Source organism: Kalmanozyma brasiliensis (genome assembly GCF_000497045.1).
Source record: "Kalmanozyma brasiliensis GHG001 unplaced genomic scaffold PSEUBRA_SCAF2, whole genome shotgun sequence".
NCBI classification, from domain to species: domain Eukaryota; kingdom Fungi; phylum Basidiomycota; class Ustilaginomycetes; order Ustilaginales; genus Kalmanozyma; species Kalmanozyma brasiliensis.
In genome coordinates, this window is record NW_015961959.1 from 1379231 (window position 1) to 1391703 (window position 12473).

Here is a 12473-nt window from a genome sequence, read left to right on the forward strand (position 1 = left end):
ATCCGGAAAGGAATCGACGGCGTAAGGGGACAACGACGAGATGGGACGAGATGCGGCGGAGGAGGCTGCTGCCCTTGTGAGAAATCGAGTGATGGAGCGGAGTGGCGGTCTGGAACAGCAGAGTGAAATTGTGAATGGTTCGAGGAGAAGGAGGCACTTTGGCAGTGTCAAGTGAAGCGATGCAGAAGAAGCAAAAGCTTGGCCAGGATCACCCTCGTGGCCGTCTCGGCAAAGCTAGGCGACAGAGCTCTCTTTTGTGCGTGCTTCCCCCACCTGTCTCGACATTGTGACCCTTGCATGCGGGACCAAAAAACCCGTCCCCGTTCTGCACCTCAACACATCTCCGTTGCTCCCTTCGTTCCAGAATCAAAGTGCAGAAAGACAGGCTTGCTAACTAGGTGCCATTCCAGCTCTGAGTCGACGGCCAGGACAGACGAGGGCAATGGCGAGAAGTGACTTGAGAGGCGGTCTTCAGAGGCTCAAGACCTCGTTGTTTCTGGCCAATTGCGTAGAGAGGGAGGAAAGGCGGGACCGTACAGGTCTCTCAGGGAAAGAGAAGGAGTGGCAGGCCGCACAAAAGGAGATTGGGCCGGATTTGAAATCTAGACCATCACGTCGGGGTTCGTAAAAGTGGATTTTGGCAGCTCGATTCCGACGGGTACCGCACTCGATTGTTTCGACTGTTGCGTTGGCCGGTCGATTGACTTCATTGTTGCTCCGGCCTTGACCTGCAAAGGGTCAAAGCAAGGAGATGGGCCGCTCATAAAAATGAGTGGAGACTTTGCCAAGCAGAGCAAGCCTCGCACAATGGATCCTGTCCCACATCACCTTGGCATGGTCGACAATTGTCCAAGCGAAATCTCACGGCAAAGCGACGGCAGAGCAGCATCCTTAGCCACGCGACTCGATTGCAAAAATCTTTCTTTTCAGGCAGCATCAAAAGCCACAGCAGCAAAGCCACCCAAACAGATTTTCAGCGCTTCGCAGGCACAGGAACAGTGGAGAAACATCTGAATCGACTGTTTTGGCGCGTGGGAATTTCAGATTGACTGATGCTACGCCCTTGCTCGCTCGCAAGATCAAAATCCAAACTTAGCTAAACACGCCGCCTCTGCCTCACCAAGGAGCGGTCGATCAATTCTCAAACCCTGTTTTGCTCAGAGAGAGACAGTCGCGACTTGTCTCGACGCGGCTCCCACCCAGGCCACTGGAGCCGATGTGATAGAGTATATCCCAAGACTCGACTCGCGACCAGTTCTTATGATGACGAAGGCATGGCGTTCGCGTTCCATCCGTCAGAGCTGTTTTGGCTGGGCGCCATCGTGTCAGAGCTGGTTGGCTGCGTCTGCCACCCTTGCATCGTCATTTGTCTCGTAGCCATCCGTGCCTCGCTATTTGGCCTCAAGGTCAGCTCTCCTTGTCGACGAAAAGTCAATCATCGAGGGTACCACCATTGATGTGTCAACGCCTGTGGGGCGAGCAGGGACTTCATGCTAGAATCGTCGTTAACAATGCACAGCATGTCTCAGCTCGAGGTAATTTGCATATGAGCCTGCAGCGGGTAAAGCGCAATTCGCACAGGCGAGCGGCCCTTTACCACCCTCAGGCGGAGTCTGTACAGATCTCATACGTCGAATGCAGACGACTTGATCACTTCCGTCCAGCTCGCAGGAACACGCAACGGAGCGGACTTGGTATGGATTCCAACAGCCGCCCGTGAGGGAACACAGACGTCTTTTCACCAAAATGGCCTGATTCAAGACTAACGTGCCCTTGGTCAGGCCTGAACGCGGGGACGGCGATTGCAGGTGTTGACAATTGCCCGCTTGGCCTAACGTGGAAGGCACATCTGCTGTCGACAAGGCGTCTGTTTTTCCCGGGAGAACAGCCTGTCGAACGCCGTCCCGAGGCCGCGCATCTCACATGTCAAGCGACAACACGCTCTCGCTTCTATGCTAGCCCATTCCGGGATCTCGTCCCCGTGTTTGGATTGTGGTTTGTCCATGCGGCGCTGCACATGGACAAACTTACGCTAAGGAAGAGTCTAGCGTGAATCAGTGTCGAGCGAGATCGGACGGTCGGACGACCTCCAAACATGCAGCCCGATCGACGAGATTTCCTCGCACCGATCTGTCAGATCAGGCTTGCCCGCGAACTGGGCTTCCGCTTTCGAGCTTGTCCACTTGCCTCGCGAGGTCTGACGACTCGACCCAGCATGTTTAGCCCCACATGGCTTCGACGTCCGAATCTACTGAAGCATACAAAACCTTATGGGGTGCTACCATGACTAAGTGATGCTTGAGCTCTGACCCATGTGATCCGCGCGACAGCAAGAACGGAAGATCGGAGCGAAGCCTGATCGGCTCTACCTCACGCTCACAGTCTTGCACGTCAGCTGCGAGACGTGCTGATCAAAGTGGCTGTTCCCTGCCGTCACCGTCAATTGATTGCCAAAGGGAAAGGGTCCGAGAACGATTTCCACGGCGCCGCCGGCTGGACTTTGCAGCTCGGCAGGCAGCAAGTCTGCATGTTGCGGCGTTGAAAATCAGACGATTTCTGCAGGGGCCTTCGCCTCCACACCGACCAAGAAAGCCGTTGCCTCAGACCATCCTTCTCCACCACCATCCCGCCATCCTTCCTCAAAACGTCGCAATCATGACGACCACAAGCGGCACCAGTGGTAGCTTTGCCCCCTTTGCAGCCATCGAGATCCCCTTCTCATCCGTCCCACCCTCGGGCACACCCGAATACGCCGAGTTCATCGCGCACTACCTCTCCTCGGCCTTCGCCTTCATCCGTGCCACGCCCGGGTGGAAGAAGACCAAGCACTTCCACACCGACGTCGGCGGCGATGTGCAGTGCAAGCTGCTGCCCAGTCCCGTCTCACAGATCGCCAAGAAGGGCTGGCACCTGCGCGAATCCCAACACGCATCCGACTGCGGCTTGACCTACGATGACTTCCGCCGCTATCTGCGCTTTCAACATTCCACCTACGAGAAGCTGTACATCGAGGACATCCAGGTCACTCAGCGACTGGCAGCGGTGAAAGAAGACGAGGCGGAAGTGTGGCACAACGCTTACAAGCTGCCGATCGTCACGGCCGATAGGGACTTTGTGCAGATGCTGTTGACCATCGATCTGCCCCCTCACCCCGAGCCCTTCAGCGAGGCGCATGAGGCAGCAACGCTGGAATGGATCAGAAGCGCCGACCGAACAATCGAGCCGCCAGCGGTCGCCGATGGAGCGCATCGTTCCTTTGTCGTGCTTCAATTCCCAATCGCCCACCCAGACGCCCCAGAGAAGGCGCCCAAGGTCCGCGCCGTCTACTCGTCGTTCGAAGCCGTCTCCGAGGCAGCTGGGGACAAGGTCGACTGGAAGATGGCCGTGCAATCCGACACACGCGGGAGAATACCTACATTTTTGCAGGAAGGGGCCATGCCCGGAGAGATCGCGCACGACGTCCATGCGTTTATTGGGTGGGCCAACAAGTACAAGGCTGAAAACCCGCCTGCTGGCGACCAGTAGACCCACTATCAAGCATCTTTCCGTCCCAATCGCATCTTTCTAGCATCGACCCGATTGTGGTTGCCAGTGCTTGTGACCAGATACAAATACATGAGCCCGTCTCGCTCGTTTAACGCTTCTCGTCCAACCGCATCTCGCTCGCTGACTCGGCAATCGACTCTGTTGTCGGCGTCTGCGGGCTCGGCGGTCTGCTGTTATGCCGACTGTTGTTGCTGCTCGCCGATCTTTTCTGAAACAACCGCAACGCCGGATGTGCCGATTGCGACCGTGCTCGCCTCTCGCCTTCCTCCCTCTCCCTCTCCCTCGATACCGACGTGTACTCGTTTCTCGCCTTGTTCCGCCTCTGCCGCATCTCGTTGAGCCGATCCCATTCGCGCTGGTACTCCTGCTCGCCCAGGTCGAGATCGCGCAGCACTTCGCGCGCTTGCATCTCGAACTCGATCTCGTCTTCCGCTTCCATGAGGCCGAAGCGGACACCGTCGTCGGCGGTGCCCGAGTTGCTGCGCGAGGGTGCTTGTCGGTTTTGCCGTCCTCGTTCTCTCCCGGACGACGATGTGCCTGCGACGGGTGGCGAGGTGAGGTCCTCACTGCTTCCACGCCGGGATGCCATCCGTGATAGGGCTGGTGAGGACGAGGCACTGCGGGCACCCGTGCCATTGCGAAGCATCCGCTGTTGCAGACGATGACTGAGCATGTCACGCCAAATAGCGGAGGATGCCTGCACCTCGCTCTCGGACGCTGCTTGCTGCTCCATCTCGAGAAGGTGTTCGAGATCCTCGCCGCAGACGCACTGGGTGAACGACTCGTGCTCGTTGCGTCCTGCCCAGTAGTCGCGCGAGATGTTGGGCACTGGATTGGCGTCTTCCGGTGTGTACGAGGGCAAACGCATGGTTTGCCACCGACACGCACATGCTGGCAGGATGAGACCCCAGTTGGTGCGATAGGTCCGCACATCAGAGTCGCCAAGCGAAGGGTCGGAGTACTGGATGCTGAGCTCCAGCGCGTGTGCCATTTGAATCGCCGAGTCGCTACCAGGTAGAGTGGAGGCTCGCGCTTCCGAATCGTTGGGTATGCGCGCCACCCAGTTGCATTGACCAAGAGACGAGTAGTCCGTGGGTCGAGCTGATGAAGAGTCAGAGGCCACATTGGTCGATCCGCCCTTTTGTTGTTGCTGTTCCTTGGCGAGAGCAAGGAGACCATCAAGACCCTCCTCGCCACCAGGGCCATTTTCGAGGCATTTTCTTAACTCTGCCGATCCCGCTTCGAAAAAGACGAATCGTTCGGAAGGCGCATACTCGACGTAGTTGCGGCGTACGCGGGACTTGAGCGTTGTCTGCTGTAGTAAAGCCAGCTTGAGGGAATGCAGCTGCAACGTAGGGCTGGGGCTATCGAGCGAAAACGTGAGCCGGAGGTAGCCTCCCACGGTCAAATGTTGTGTTCGCAGACCCAGGAAGATGGGACCGAGTCCTTCTTCTGCTGCTCGGTGGACATGGTAGTATGGCAGAAAGCCTTGTGAGGCTACGGTTGCGACGAAGAAGAGGTTCTTCTCTGCCAACAGCGTCTTCTTTCCGATCAGTCCGGGGAAGGTGGCTTTGACCTGCACCTTCTGATGGTGCCTGCCGTATTTGCATCGTTGATAAGGGGCGGTGCTGTTGTCGACGCGGAAAGACACCTCGAATTGATAGATAGATCCTGCTTCCAGCTTGAGATCGGTGGCTGAGTCGATCGTCTTTTTGTTGTAGTAGGGCTGGTTCTGCTCGAAGCCGCCTTTGGGAAAGCCAATCGATTCATAGCCGATTAAGCTGGCGGTAAGATTGAGCAGCTTGGATGGTGGTGTCGTCTTTGCAGGGATGCTGAGCTGGATAATGATTTGCACGGTGGCGGCTTCCTGCTCTTCGGGGGTCTCGTTCTCGGATCGCACCTGAGGATGGAGAAAGATGTCGTTGACGGTGGTGCTGAGGATCTTGAGATCCATGTTAGCGACGGAGGTGGTTGATTAGATGAGCAAGGCAGGAGACTGACCAATCGTGACGGGTCTCTATATGGAGTTGATCGAGCGCATCAGCAAAGCTACGCAGGCCAACTAAGCCTTGCTTTCCCTCACAGCAGCCTTGATAACGTGACTAGATGCGATTGTTTGCGATCGATGTGATGAACCGAAAGAGGCGTGCGAAGTGTGATGGTTTGAGTTTGTGATGAAGCGTGAGTAGTTTCTTCCTGTGCAACATCACAAATTTTGCGATTATCTTGAGCTCGGCTGTACCCTTTTTGATGCCCGAAGCGCCGGTTTAGCCACGGCCTGAGCGTGCTGCTGCTGCTGCTGCTGTTGCTGCCTTCGCTCCAAAAATCGGCCAATTTCCAGAATGTGAATCAGCCTGCAGCCGGAGCAGCAACTCGGCATTTAAGCCTTCATACCGATGATCAGACCGCCGGCCATCGTGGATAGCGACGACCACCATCCACTCGCACTCATCTGACGCACGGTAATCGGAGCACATTCTTTCGTAGAGCCTCTGTGCTCGCTCGTCAGCTGCTAGCTGCTTCTACATACTACCGCCAGCAATCACATCCGCAGATGTCGTCCAACTCGACCTCGACCTACTTCTTCATCACCGCCCCGCAGTTCTATCCGGCTTGCAACATTGGTATGCCTGTCATTCGCTCGCAAGTGTGCAGCGACTTCGAGGTCATCCAGACGACGGTCAAGGGCGGCTACAACGTCACCTGCGCCAAAGAGGCGGGCATGAAATGGACCGGCTTCTCCACGCTCAACCACGCAAAGGCGGCCCCAGCGGATCTGTGCAACATCCGTTCGACTACGAGCTCGACGGCGCCGTCCACCCCAAGGTTCAATCGGCTCGGCGTGATGTACATGCTCCTGCTCATCACAGTAGCACTGTCTCATAATGCAATCCCAACCTGAAGGACCCGCTGCCGCTTGTCACTCCTGCCATCTTGCGGTGCCCGTCAGCTGCAGCGGTCACCAGCGTTCTCAGATCGCCTCAAGACTACCTTTGTCGTCACTAGCATCATCAGGCATTGACGTGTGAAGCTCGCCTGCCTATACAGAGCAGCTCGTACATTGGTGGTGTGGCTCGGCAAAGGCTCTTCTTCGACCCCGCTCGACACCTTCGGCTCCACACGCCAAGCTACTCGCCAAGCCGGGCATGTTCGTCGGCCAGCTGTCTTCCGACGGACAACAAGGTTCCGCCGACACCAACGGTCAACTCGCCGGGCGGATATCTCACTAGCCTTCATCGACGGAGGGGCTCCTGTAGAGCGGGGTAATACGGGCGCGGTCAGCCCATGTGGTGCGAGCGGATCCGCTGTCATGGACCAATTTTGCGCCCCGCGCTGTCATCCGGCTGTCATGGCCACAACTCTCTCACAGCGGATGAGCGGACACAACACACCCGCGTCCACGCGTGAAAGTAGTGCACCCTGGAATCTCGGCGGTGCCCACCAGCTGCTGGTCGCTTTGCTATTTTGGAACGGGTAATCCATTTCTAGCCTCGCCAAACGCCCAGACGCTGCCCAACCGAGATCGCGCTTAGCAATTGCTTGCCGACGCTGCTTGGCAGTCAGCGTCAAACTTTGACCTTTCTCGCGATGGGCACTCGCGGCTGTACTCCAATAGCCGAATATGATGTCCGAGTGGGATTGCACGTAGCGGGCGGGATAGTCGAGTGCACGATTCTAGCTACATGGCGTGAAGCCGGAGCGCCAGGACCGCAAGAACGTCGATAGGCGGCGAAAGCAGATCGTGGCTTGCGCCTCATACCATATTCATGCCATGTCAAAGATGAGACTCTTCCTGCATAAGCCGCTTCTATTTGTCATTTCGTTTCAAGACAAGGCAGGTCGGCGAACCTGGTCGTGCGAGATTCCTCTCGGAGTGATAGGAGGGGGTAACCTCTATTCAAACATAGCCGAAACTGCCTGCGGCTGTTCGCTTAGCCTTTGTGCGCAACACTTACCCCGCTCCCTCACCACATCCGAGTTCGGAAGAGATCATTCCATATGCGCTAATGCACGAGGTTGTTGGCGAGGGGCTTGGCTGCCTTGCGCACGCAACTTCATCGTTGCAACATGGAGGCCACGCCTATGTGCAGGTGAAACCTGAGCCCTCCCACGAACAGATCTTGCTTCGACGATGCCGGCATGAAACTGTCACTTGCAGGGTAATATCCGGTCTTGAGCGAGACATCGAAGAAGATATAAGACGAGGCTCGATTCTGACTAGACAGACTGCTCTCAACAAGCAGCCCCTCCTCGTCCCATCACTCGATCCCACAGACACTCTCCAAAATGATCGCTCCCTCGTTCAAGTCGCTCGCTGCAGCTCTGACCGTCGTTTCGTCGGTGGTGGCCTCGCCCATCGCCGTCAAGCGCGCCCCTACCTTTGCCGACAGGAACACGGCCACCATCCACCCCGGTGTCAACACCAACACGGCCGGCAGCTGCACGTCCAACTTCATCTTCTACCAGGGTGACGAGCTGTACATTGGGCAGGCTGCGCACTGTGCCGGCACGGGCGAGTCGACCTCGACCGACGGCTGCACCTCTGGCTCTCTCCCCGAGGGTACGCAGGTGACCATCACTGGTGCCTCTCGCCCTGGTGTTCTTGCCTACTCGTCGTGGATCCGCATGCAGGCGCGTGGCGAGCAAGACGTCAACGCGTGCGCGTACAACGACTTTGCCCTCGTCCGCATCGACCCTGCGGATTACGACAAGGTCAACCCCACCGTCCCCACATTCGGCGGTCCGGACGGCCTCCGCTCGTCGGGCCTGTCCAACTTCGAGCAGGTGTACAGCTACGGCAACTCGATCCTCCGCCAAGGCATCACGCTGCTCAGCCCCAAGTACGGTGTCAACATCCAGGACGAGGGCGAGGGATGGTCGCACAACGTCGCCACTGTTACCCCTGGTGTCCCCGGTGACAGCGGCAGTGGCTTCTTCGACAAGAACGGCCAGGCTTTCGGCACTTTGAGCACGCTGCAATTTGCTCCTGCTCCTGGATCGAACGGCGTTGGTGATCTTGCAAAGGAGTTGGCCTACGCAAAGACCTTCTCCGACTTTGCCGGCGTCGAGCTGGCTCTCGGCACCGTCCCCTTCGCTGTCGCCCTCCCAGACCCCTCCTCCGGCCTCCAGTCTAGCCTCCAGAACGCTCCCAACGCCATCGCCGGCGACCAGGGCCTCCTCGGTCTCTGAGTGGAATGCTGTTTGAATTTAAGGAAATGATTACAATTGTCCATTGCAGAATGCCCATCGAGTATTGATGAATGCTGATGATAAGAAGTCCATATGTTCCAGTATGATCATAGAGAGGATGAGCGGCTTGAATCGGTCGAACCCCGTGTGTTTAGGCCTTGTCATTGAGGCTGACGAGGTACTCCTGCAGCAAGGACAGCGCCTTGTACCTGTGCGAGAGCGTGTTCTTGTACTTGGGGTCCATCTCTGCGTACGTCTGCCCCGTTCCCTTGACCTCGAGAATGGGATCCCAGCCAAAGGCTGTTGGCCCACGAGCGGGAACGATGACGCCTTCCGTCTTGCCCTCAAACAGCTGTACCGGCTGATCTGGCCCTGGGCAGTAGGCAAACGTGCAAATCGCCGAGGCAGACCGGTCCTCGAAGCCGTTTAGCATCTTGTTGAGCCCATCGTGCCCAATCGTCTTCATGAAGTCCTTGATGTAAGGTCCTGGCAGGCCGCCGAGAGCATGAAAGCCAAGCGCAGTGTCTTCGGTGATGCAAGGACCGCCTAGCGCCTTGGCTGCTGCGGAACACTTGGCTTGGGCGACATCGCGTGTGGTACCCTGGATCTCCGGCAGGTCGAGATCCTTGTTGGTCAGCTCGTAGGGAAAGTTGGGCGAGAGCGCAAAGATCTGCTGCACCTCGCGCAGCTTGTTGGCGTTGCCGGTGACGAATGTGAGGGTCGGTTTGGACATGCTGCGGCTTCTATGGCTGTGAATGGTGAAGGTGTTCAATAGAAAGGAAGAAGGCTGCGTTGTTCGACTCAGCCCTGCAAGCTGAGCTCTAAATTTCTTCTTGACGTTCCGAAATCCGGCTAGCTCTTCGTGTGGTCCTACCACATTCCGAGGCCCAATGCTGCAACGTCAACACCTCCGGCACACCTCAAAAGCAGTGACATCCGCTTCTTACGACCTCATCGAACCTTGATGCTGCCCAAGAAGCGTCCTCTGGCAAAACGGAGCTGCCTCCGGTGCCGCGAGAAGAAAGCACGATGTGAGCTTCCAGACATCTACGTTGACAGCACCAAGATTCCCCTGCCGAGCGACAAACAATGCCACCGATGCAACGTCCTAGGCATTGACTGCATCGTCTGGGACGGTGACCGCAAGCGCAAGCCGAAACTGGACCCCCAAGGCGATCCGGCATCGGGTGTGGAACCGTCGGGGTCTTCCAGCAACGTGGGCGGAGCCTCGTCGAGAGAAGCCAGCGCCAGCAGACATCACCACCAGGACCATCGAGCAGTCAGCAAGCAAGTCAATTCGAGCTCGAGTCGTCATCGCCGAAACAGCAAGAGCAATTCAGACTCGTCGCAAAACGAGCAGTTGGCGGCTGCCGAGATCGATCATGCTCAGCACCTCCTGCTGAGTCGGCCCAAGGTTTGGAAAGCTTTGTCAAGGACACTCCACGCTTTGATAGATCGTCTGCAACACGAACGCAGGTACACCAAGTATCTGCAGCTGCGGATCGACGCTCCATCTTCCACGCCAGACGTGATGTCGTTCTTGCCGCTCGATCGAACGAGGCAATTGGACCTGCAGCTGCAAGACTACCTTGTTGGGCATCCGTACTTGCCATCTTTTGCGGCTCTTCACGAGGAGCAAGCGAAGAGCGCAACACGGCCTCGGTCCCTTCTGATCGCTACCATGACTCTGCTTGGCTTGAAGGGCATCGAGGACGAGCTGGAATCGTCGGACGTCCGCACTCTTTCAAGCTACATCGATCGGCTTGGCACCCAGCTCCTCTTCTCAACACCGCGAGACATTCATCTGGTGATGGCCTTTGAGCTGCTCCTAGCCCACGAGCCTGGACTCATCGGAACCGGCGCCTCTCAGTTTGAACCAGAAGGGCGCGGCTTTGGTCTTGCCTCCGAGAACCTCTTCACCTGCGCCGTCAAGATCGCCAGGGAGCTCCGGTTGGACGAAGCATTGACGCAGACGGGAGGCACTTCAACGACACGACTGGCCAACATTAGCCTATGGTGCTGCCTGCGAACATGGGAAGGCGTCTATGCGTTCCTAGGTGAAAAGATCACGGCGCCGCAAGACCTCAACCGGCAATTTGCCTCGACCATACGTAAGGAACTGTACTGCATCGATGACGACGGGAGATCACTGCCGTCTGCACCTCGCCTTCAGGATGCCGGCGGACCCACTGCTCAGTCGTTCCACGAGATGCGTGAGTTCTGCTCGAGTCTCGAGACCCAGCTCGGTAGGGACGGCATCTTGCGCTCGGCGGGGCGTTCGGTGCTTTGTTTGCGTCTCGAATCGACTTGCACTCTGTTCAGCTGCCTGCAAGAGCTACAAGATACGCTCTCAAATCTAAGCCTGTCGCCGGAGGAGAAGTGGGAACGCATCTCTGTCATCTCCCGAACGGCACATGACGATATCATGATGGTGAGGCACAAGTCGAAGGAAGATTTGGGTAAGTTTGACAGCAACGGACCACCAGTGGCAAGAAGAAGCATCGCGGCTGACTCGAGACTTTTGGCTCACGGTGACGCAGGCATCTTTGCGGGACAACGACTTGTACGTGCTTGGGAGCAGCTCGTCCATGCCGAATGCTGCTTCGCCAGTCTGCTCTATGCAAGCTATGCGACTTCGGCACTCCTCTCGGGCAAGATGGACGCAGCTCTCGAGACCGCCCCGCTAGTACGCTTGATCTGTCAACAAGTAGATCCTCATAAGCACATTGGCGAGGTGGGATTGAGAGGCCACGAGGTGTGTCGTACTCTACTGGCCACCATACAGCAGATGGATCGTCAACCTTCTCGGCGACGACATGCCGACTCTAGGCACGAGACATCTTTCCGCTATCTGCATCGACTTCCTACCCTACTGATTTGTGCCATGACGGTGTACGCAGCTCGCCGATCACTCGAGACGATTGCCTTTAGTCTCGTCGCATTCGCCCACTCGCCCCCCGAGTCTCTGCTGTCTGTGACGCTCATGGAAGCGGCAGCTCAAGCCGTTCGACGCTTCTCTCCGGCTTGCTCGATTGACAGTGTCGACACTGTTGCTCAAGTCTCGGCGGACTACATCGAGGAGATGGTCGAGACCGCGCACCTGTGGGAGATCTACTATCGTGTGTACCGCCCTGTGCCTAATATCCAGACGAGCTGGAGCTCGCAACTGGCAAACGCTGGCAAGGGTGCAGGTCAAGATCCACAAAACAAAGCAGTGCCCGACGATCTTCCTGCGCCGCAGTCAGCTAGCGCTATGGACTTCCTTGCCGACGCCGCCACGGCTCGGTCGCACGCTTCCACTGGGAATGGAACCATCGGCATAGACCCGCTCATCAGCCCGCAAGCATCGAGAGAGACTCGATCATCTTTTGCAAGCACGGGTTCTCTGGATGCTACGTGGACTGGACGCAGCAACGATCCACCGTCGTCCCACATGACCGCGGCTACCACGCCGATGGCGAGCTCAGCTGGACTTCTCAACGCCAGCATCTTTGATGCGAACATGCCTTTTGACCTGGAAGCTTTCCTGCGAGATGTAGACCAGCTCTTCTGACTAGGCAATCCTTACTTCTGATCCGAACGTCTTGACCCCTGCCTGACCTGCTTTGTTATTCTGTAGCCAGGTTTCCGAATGCCTACCGCGGTAGGCATTCGCGGTTGCAAACGTTTTGTTTGATCTCCTTCCAGCAACAGAAGCGACGCAAGGGGCAAGGTCTCTCTACGGTAGTTCATCCACT

General features: G+C 57.1%; 6 protein-coding genes across 6 annotated transcripts; 4 read left to right on the forward strand and 2 right to left on the reverse strand.

Moving 5' to 3' along the window:
• Nucleotides 1–2655: 2655 nt before the first annotated feature.
• On the forward strand, nucleotides 2656–3525 carry PSEUBRA_003078 (START-like domain protein; the record flags this gene model as incomplete). The annotated part of the gene is made up of 1 exon (XM_016437409.1): nucleotides 2656–3525. The coding sequence occupies one exon, from the start codon at nucleotides 2656–2658 to the stop codon at nucleotides 3523–3525; it is 870 nt and encodes a 289-aa protein (XP_016292936.1).
• Nucleotides 3526–3634: 109 nt separating this feature from the next.
• PSEUBRA_003079 (uncharacterized protein) lies at nucleotides 3635–5500 on the reverse strand (the record flags this gene model as incomplete). The annotated part of the gene is made up of 1 exon (XM_016437434.1): nucleotides 3635–5500. The coding sequence occupies one exon, from the start codon at nucleotides 5498–5500 to the stop codon at nucleotides 3635–3637; it is 1866 nt and encodes a 621-aa protein (XP_016292937.1).
• Nucleotides 5501–6100: 600 nt separating this feature from the next.
• On the forward strand, nucleotides 6101–6448 carry PSEUBRA_003080 (uncharacterized protein; the record flags this gene model as incomplete). Its single annotated transcript, XM_059464967.1, has 1 exon — nucleotides 6101–6448. One exon carries the CDS (start codon nucleotides 6101–6103, stop codon nucleotides 6446–6448), a length of 348 nt encoding a protein of 115 aa, XP_059321352.1.
• A 1385-nt stretch (nucleotides 6449–7833) lies between these two features.
• On the forward strand, nucleotides 7834–8736 carry PSEUBRA_003081 (Trypsin-like cysteine/serine peptidase domain protein; the record flags this gene model as incomplete). Its single annotated transcript, XM_016437416.1, has 1 exon — nucleotides 7834–8736. One exon carries the CDS (start codon nucleotides 7834–7836, stop codon nucleotides 8734–8736), a length of 903 nt encoding a protein of 300 aa, XP_016292938.1.
• Nucleotides 8737–8887: 151 nt separating this feature from the next.
• PSEUBRA_003082 (Ham1-like protein) lies at nucleotides 8888–9469 on the reverse strand (the record flags this gene model as incomplete). Its single annotated transcript, XM_016437445.1, has 1 exon — nucleotides 8888–9469. One exon carries the CDS (start codon nucleotides 9467–9469, stop codon nucleotides 8888–8890), a length of 582 nt encoding a protein of 193 aa, XP_016292939.1.
• Nucleotides 9470–10417: 948 nt separating this feature from the next.
• On the forward strand, nucleotides 10418–12289 carry PSEUBRA_003083 (uncharacterized protein; the record flags this gene model as incomplete). Its single annotated transcript, XM_059464968.1, has 2 exons — nucleotides 10418–11195; nucleotides 11277–12289. The coding sequence occupies 2 exons, from the start codon at nucleotides 10418–10420 to the stop codon at nucleotides 12287–12289; spliced, it is 1791 nt and encodes a 596-aa protein (XP_059321353.1).
• Nucleotides 12290–12473: the final 184 nt, after the last annotated feature.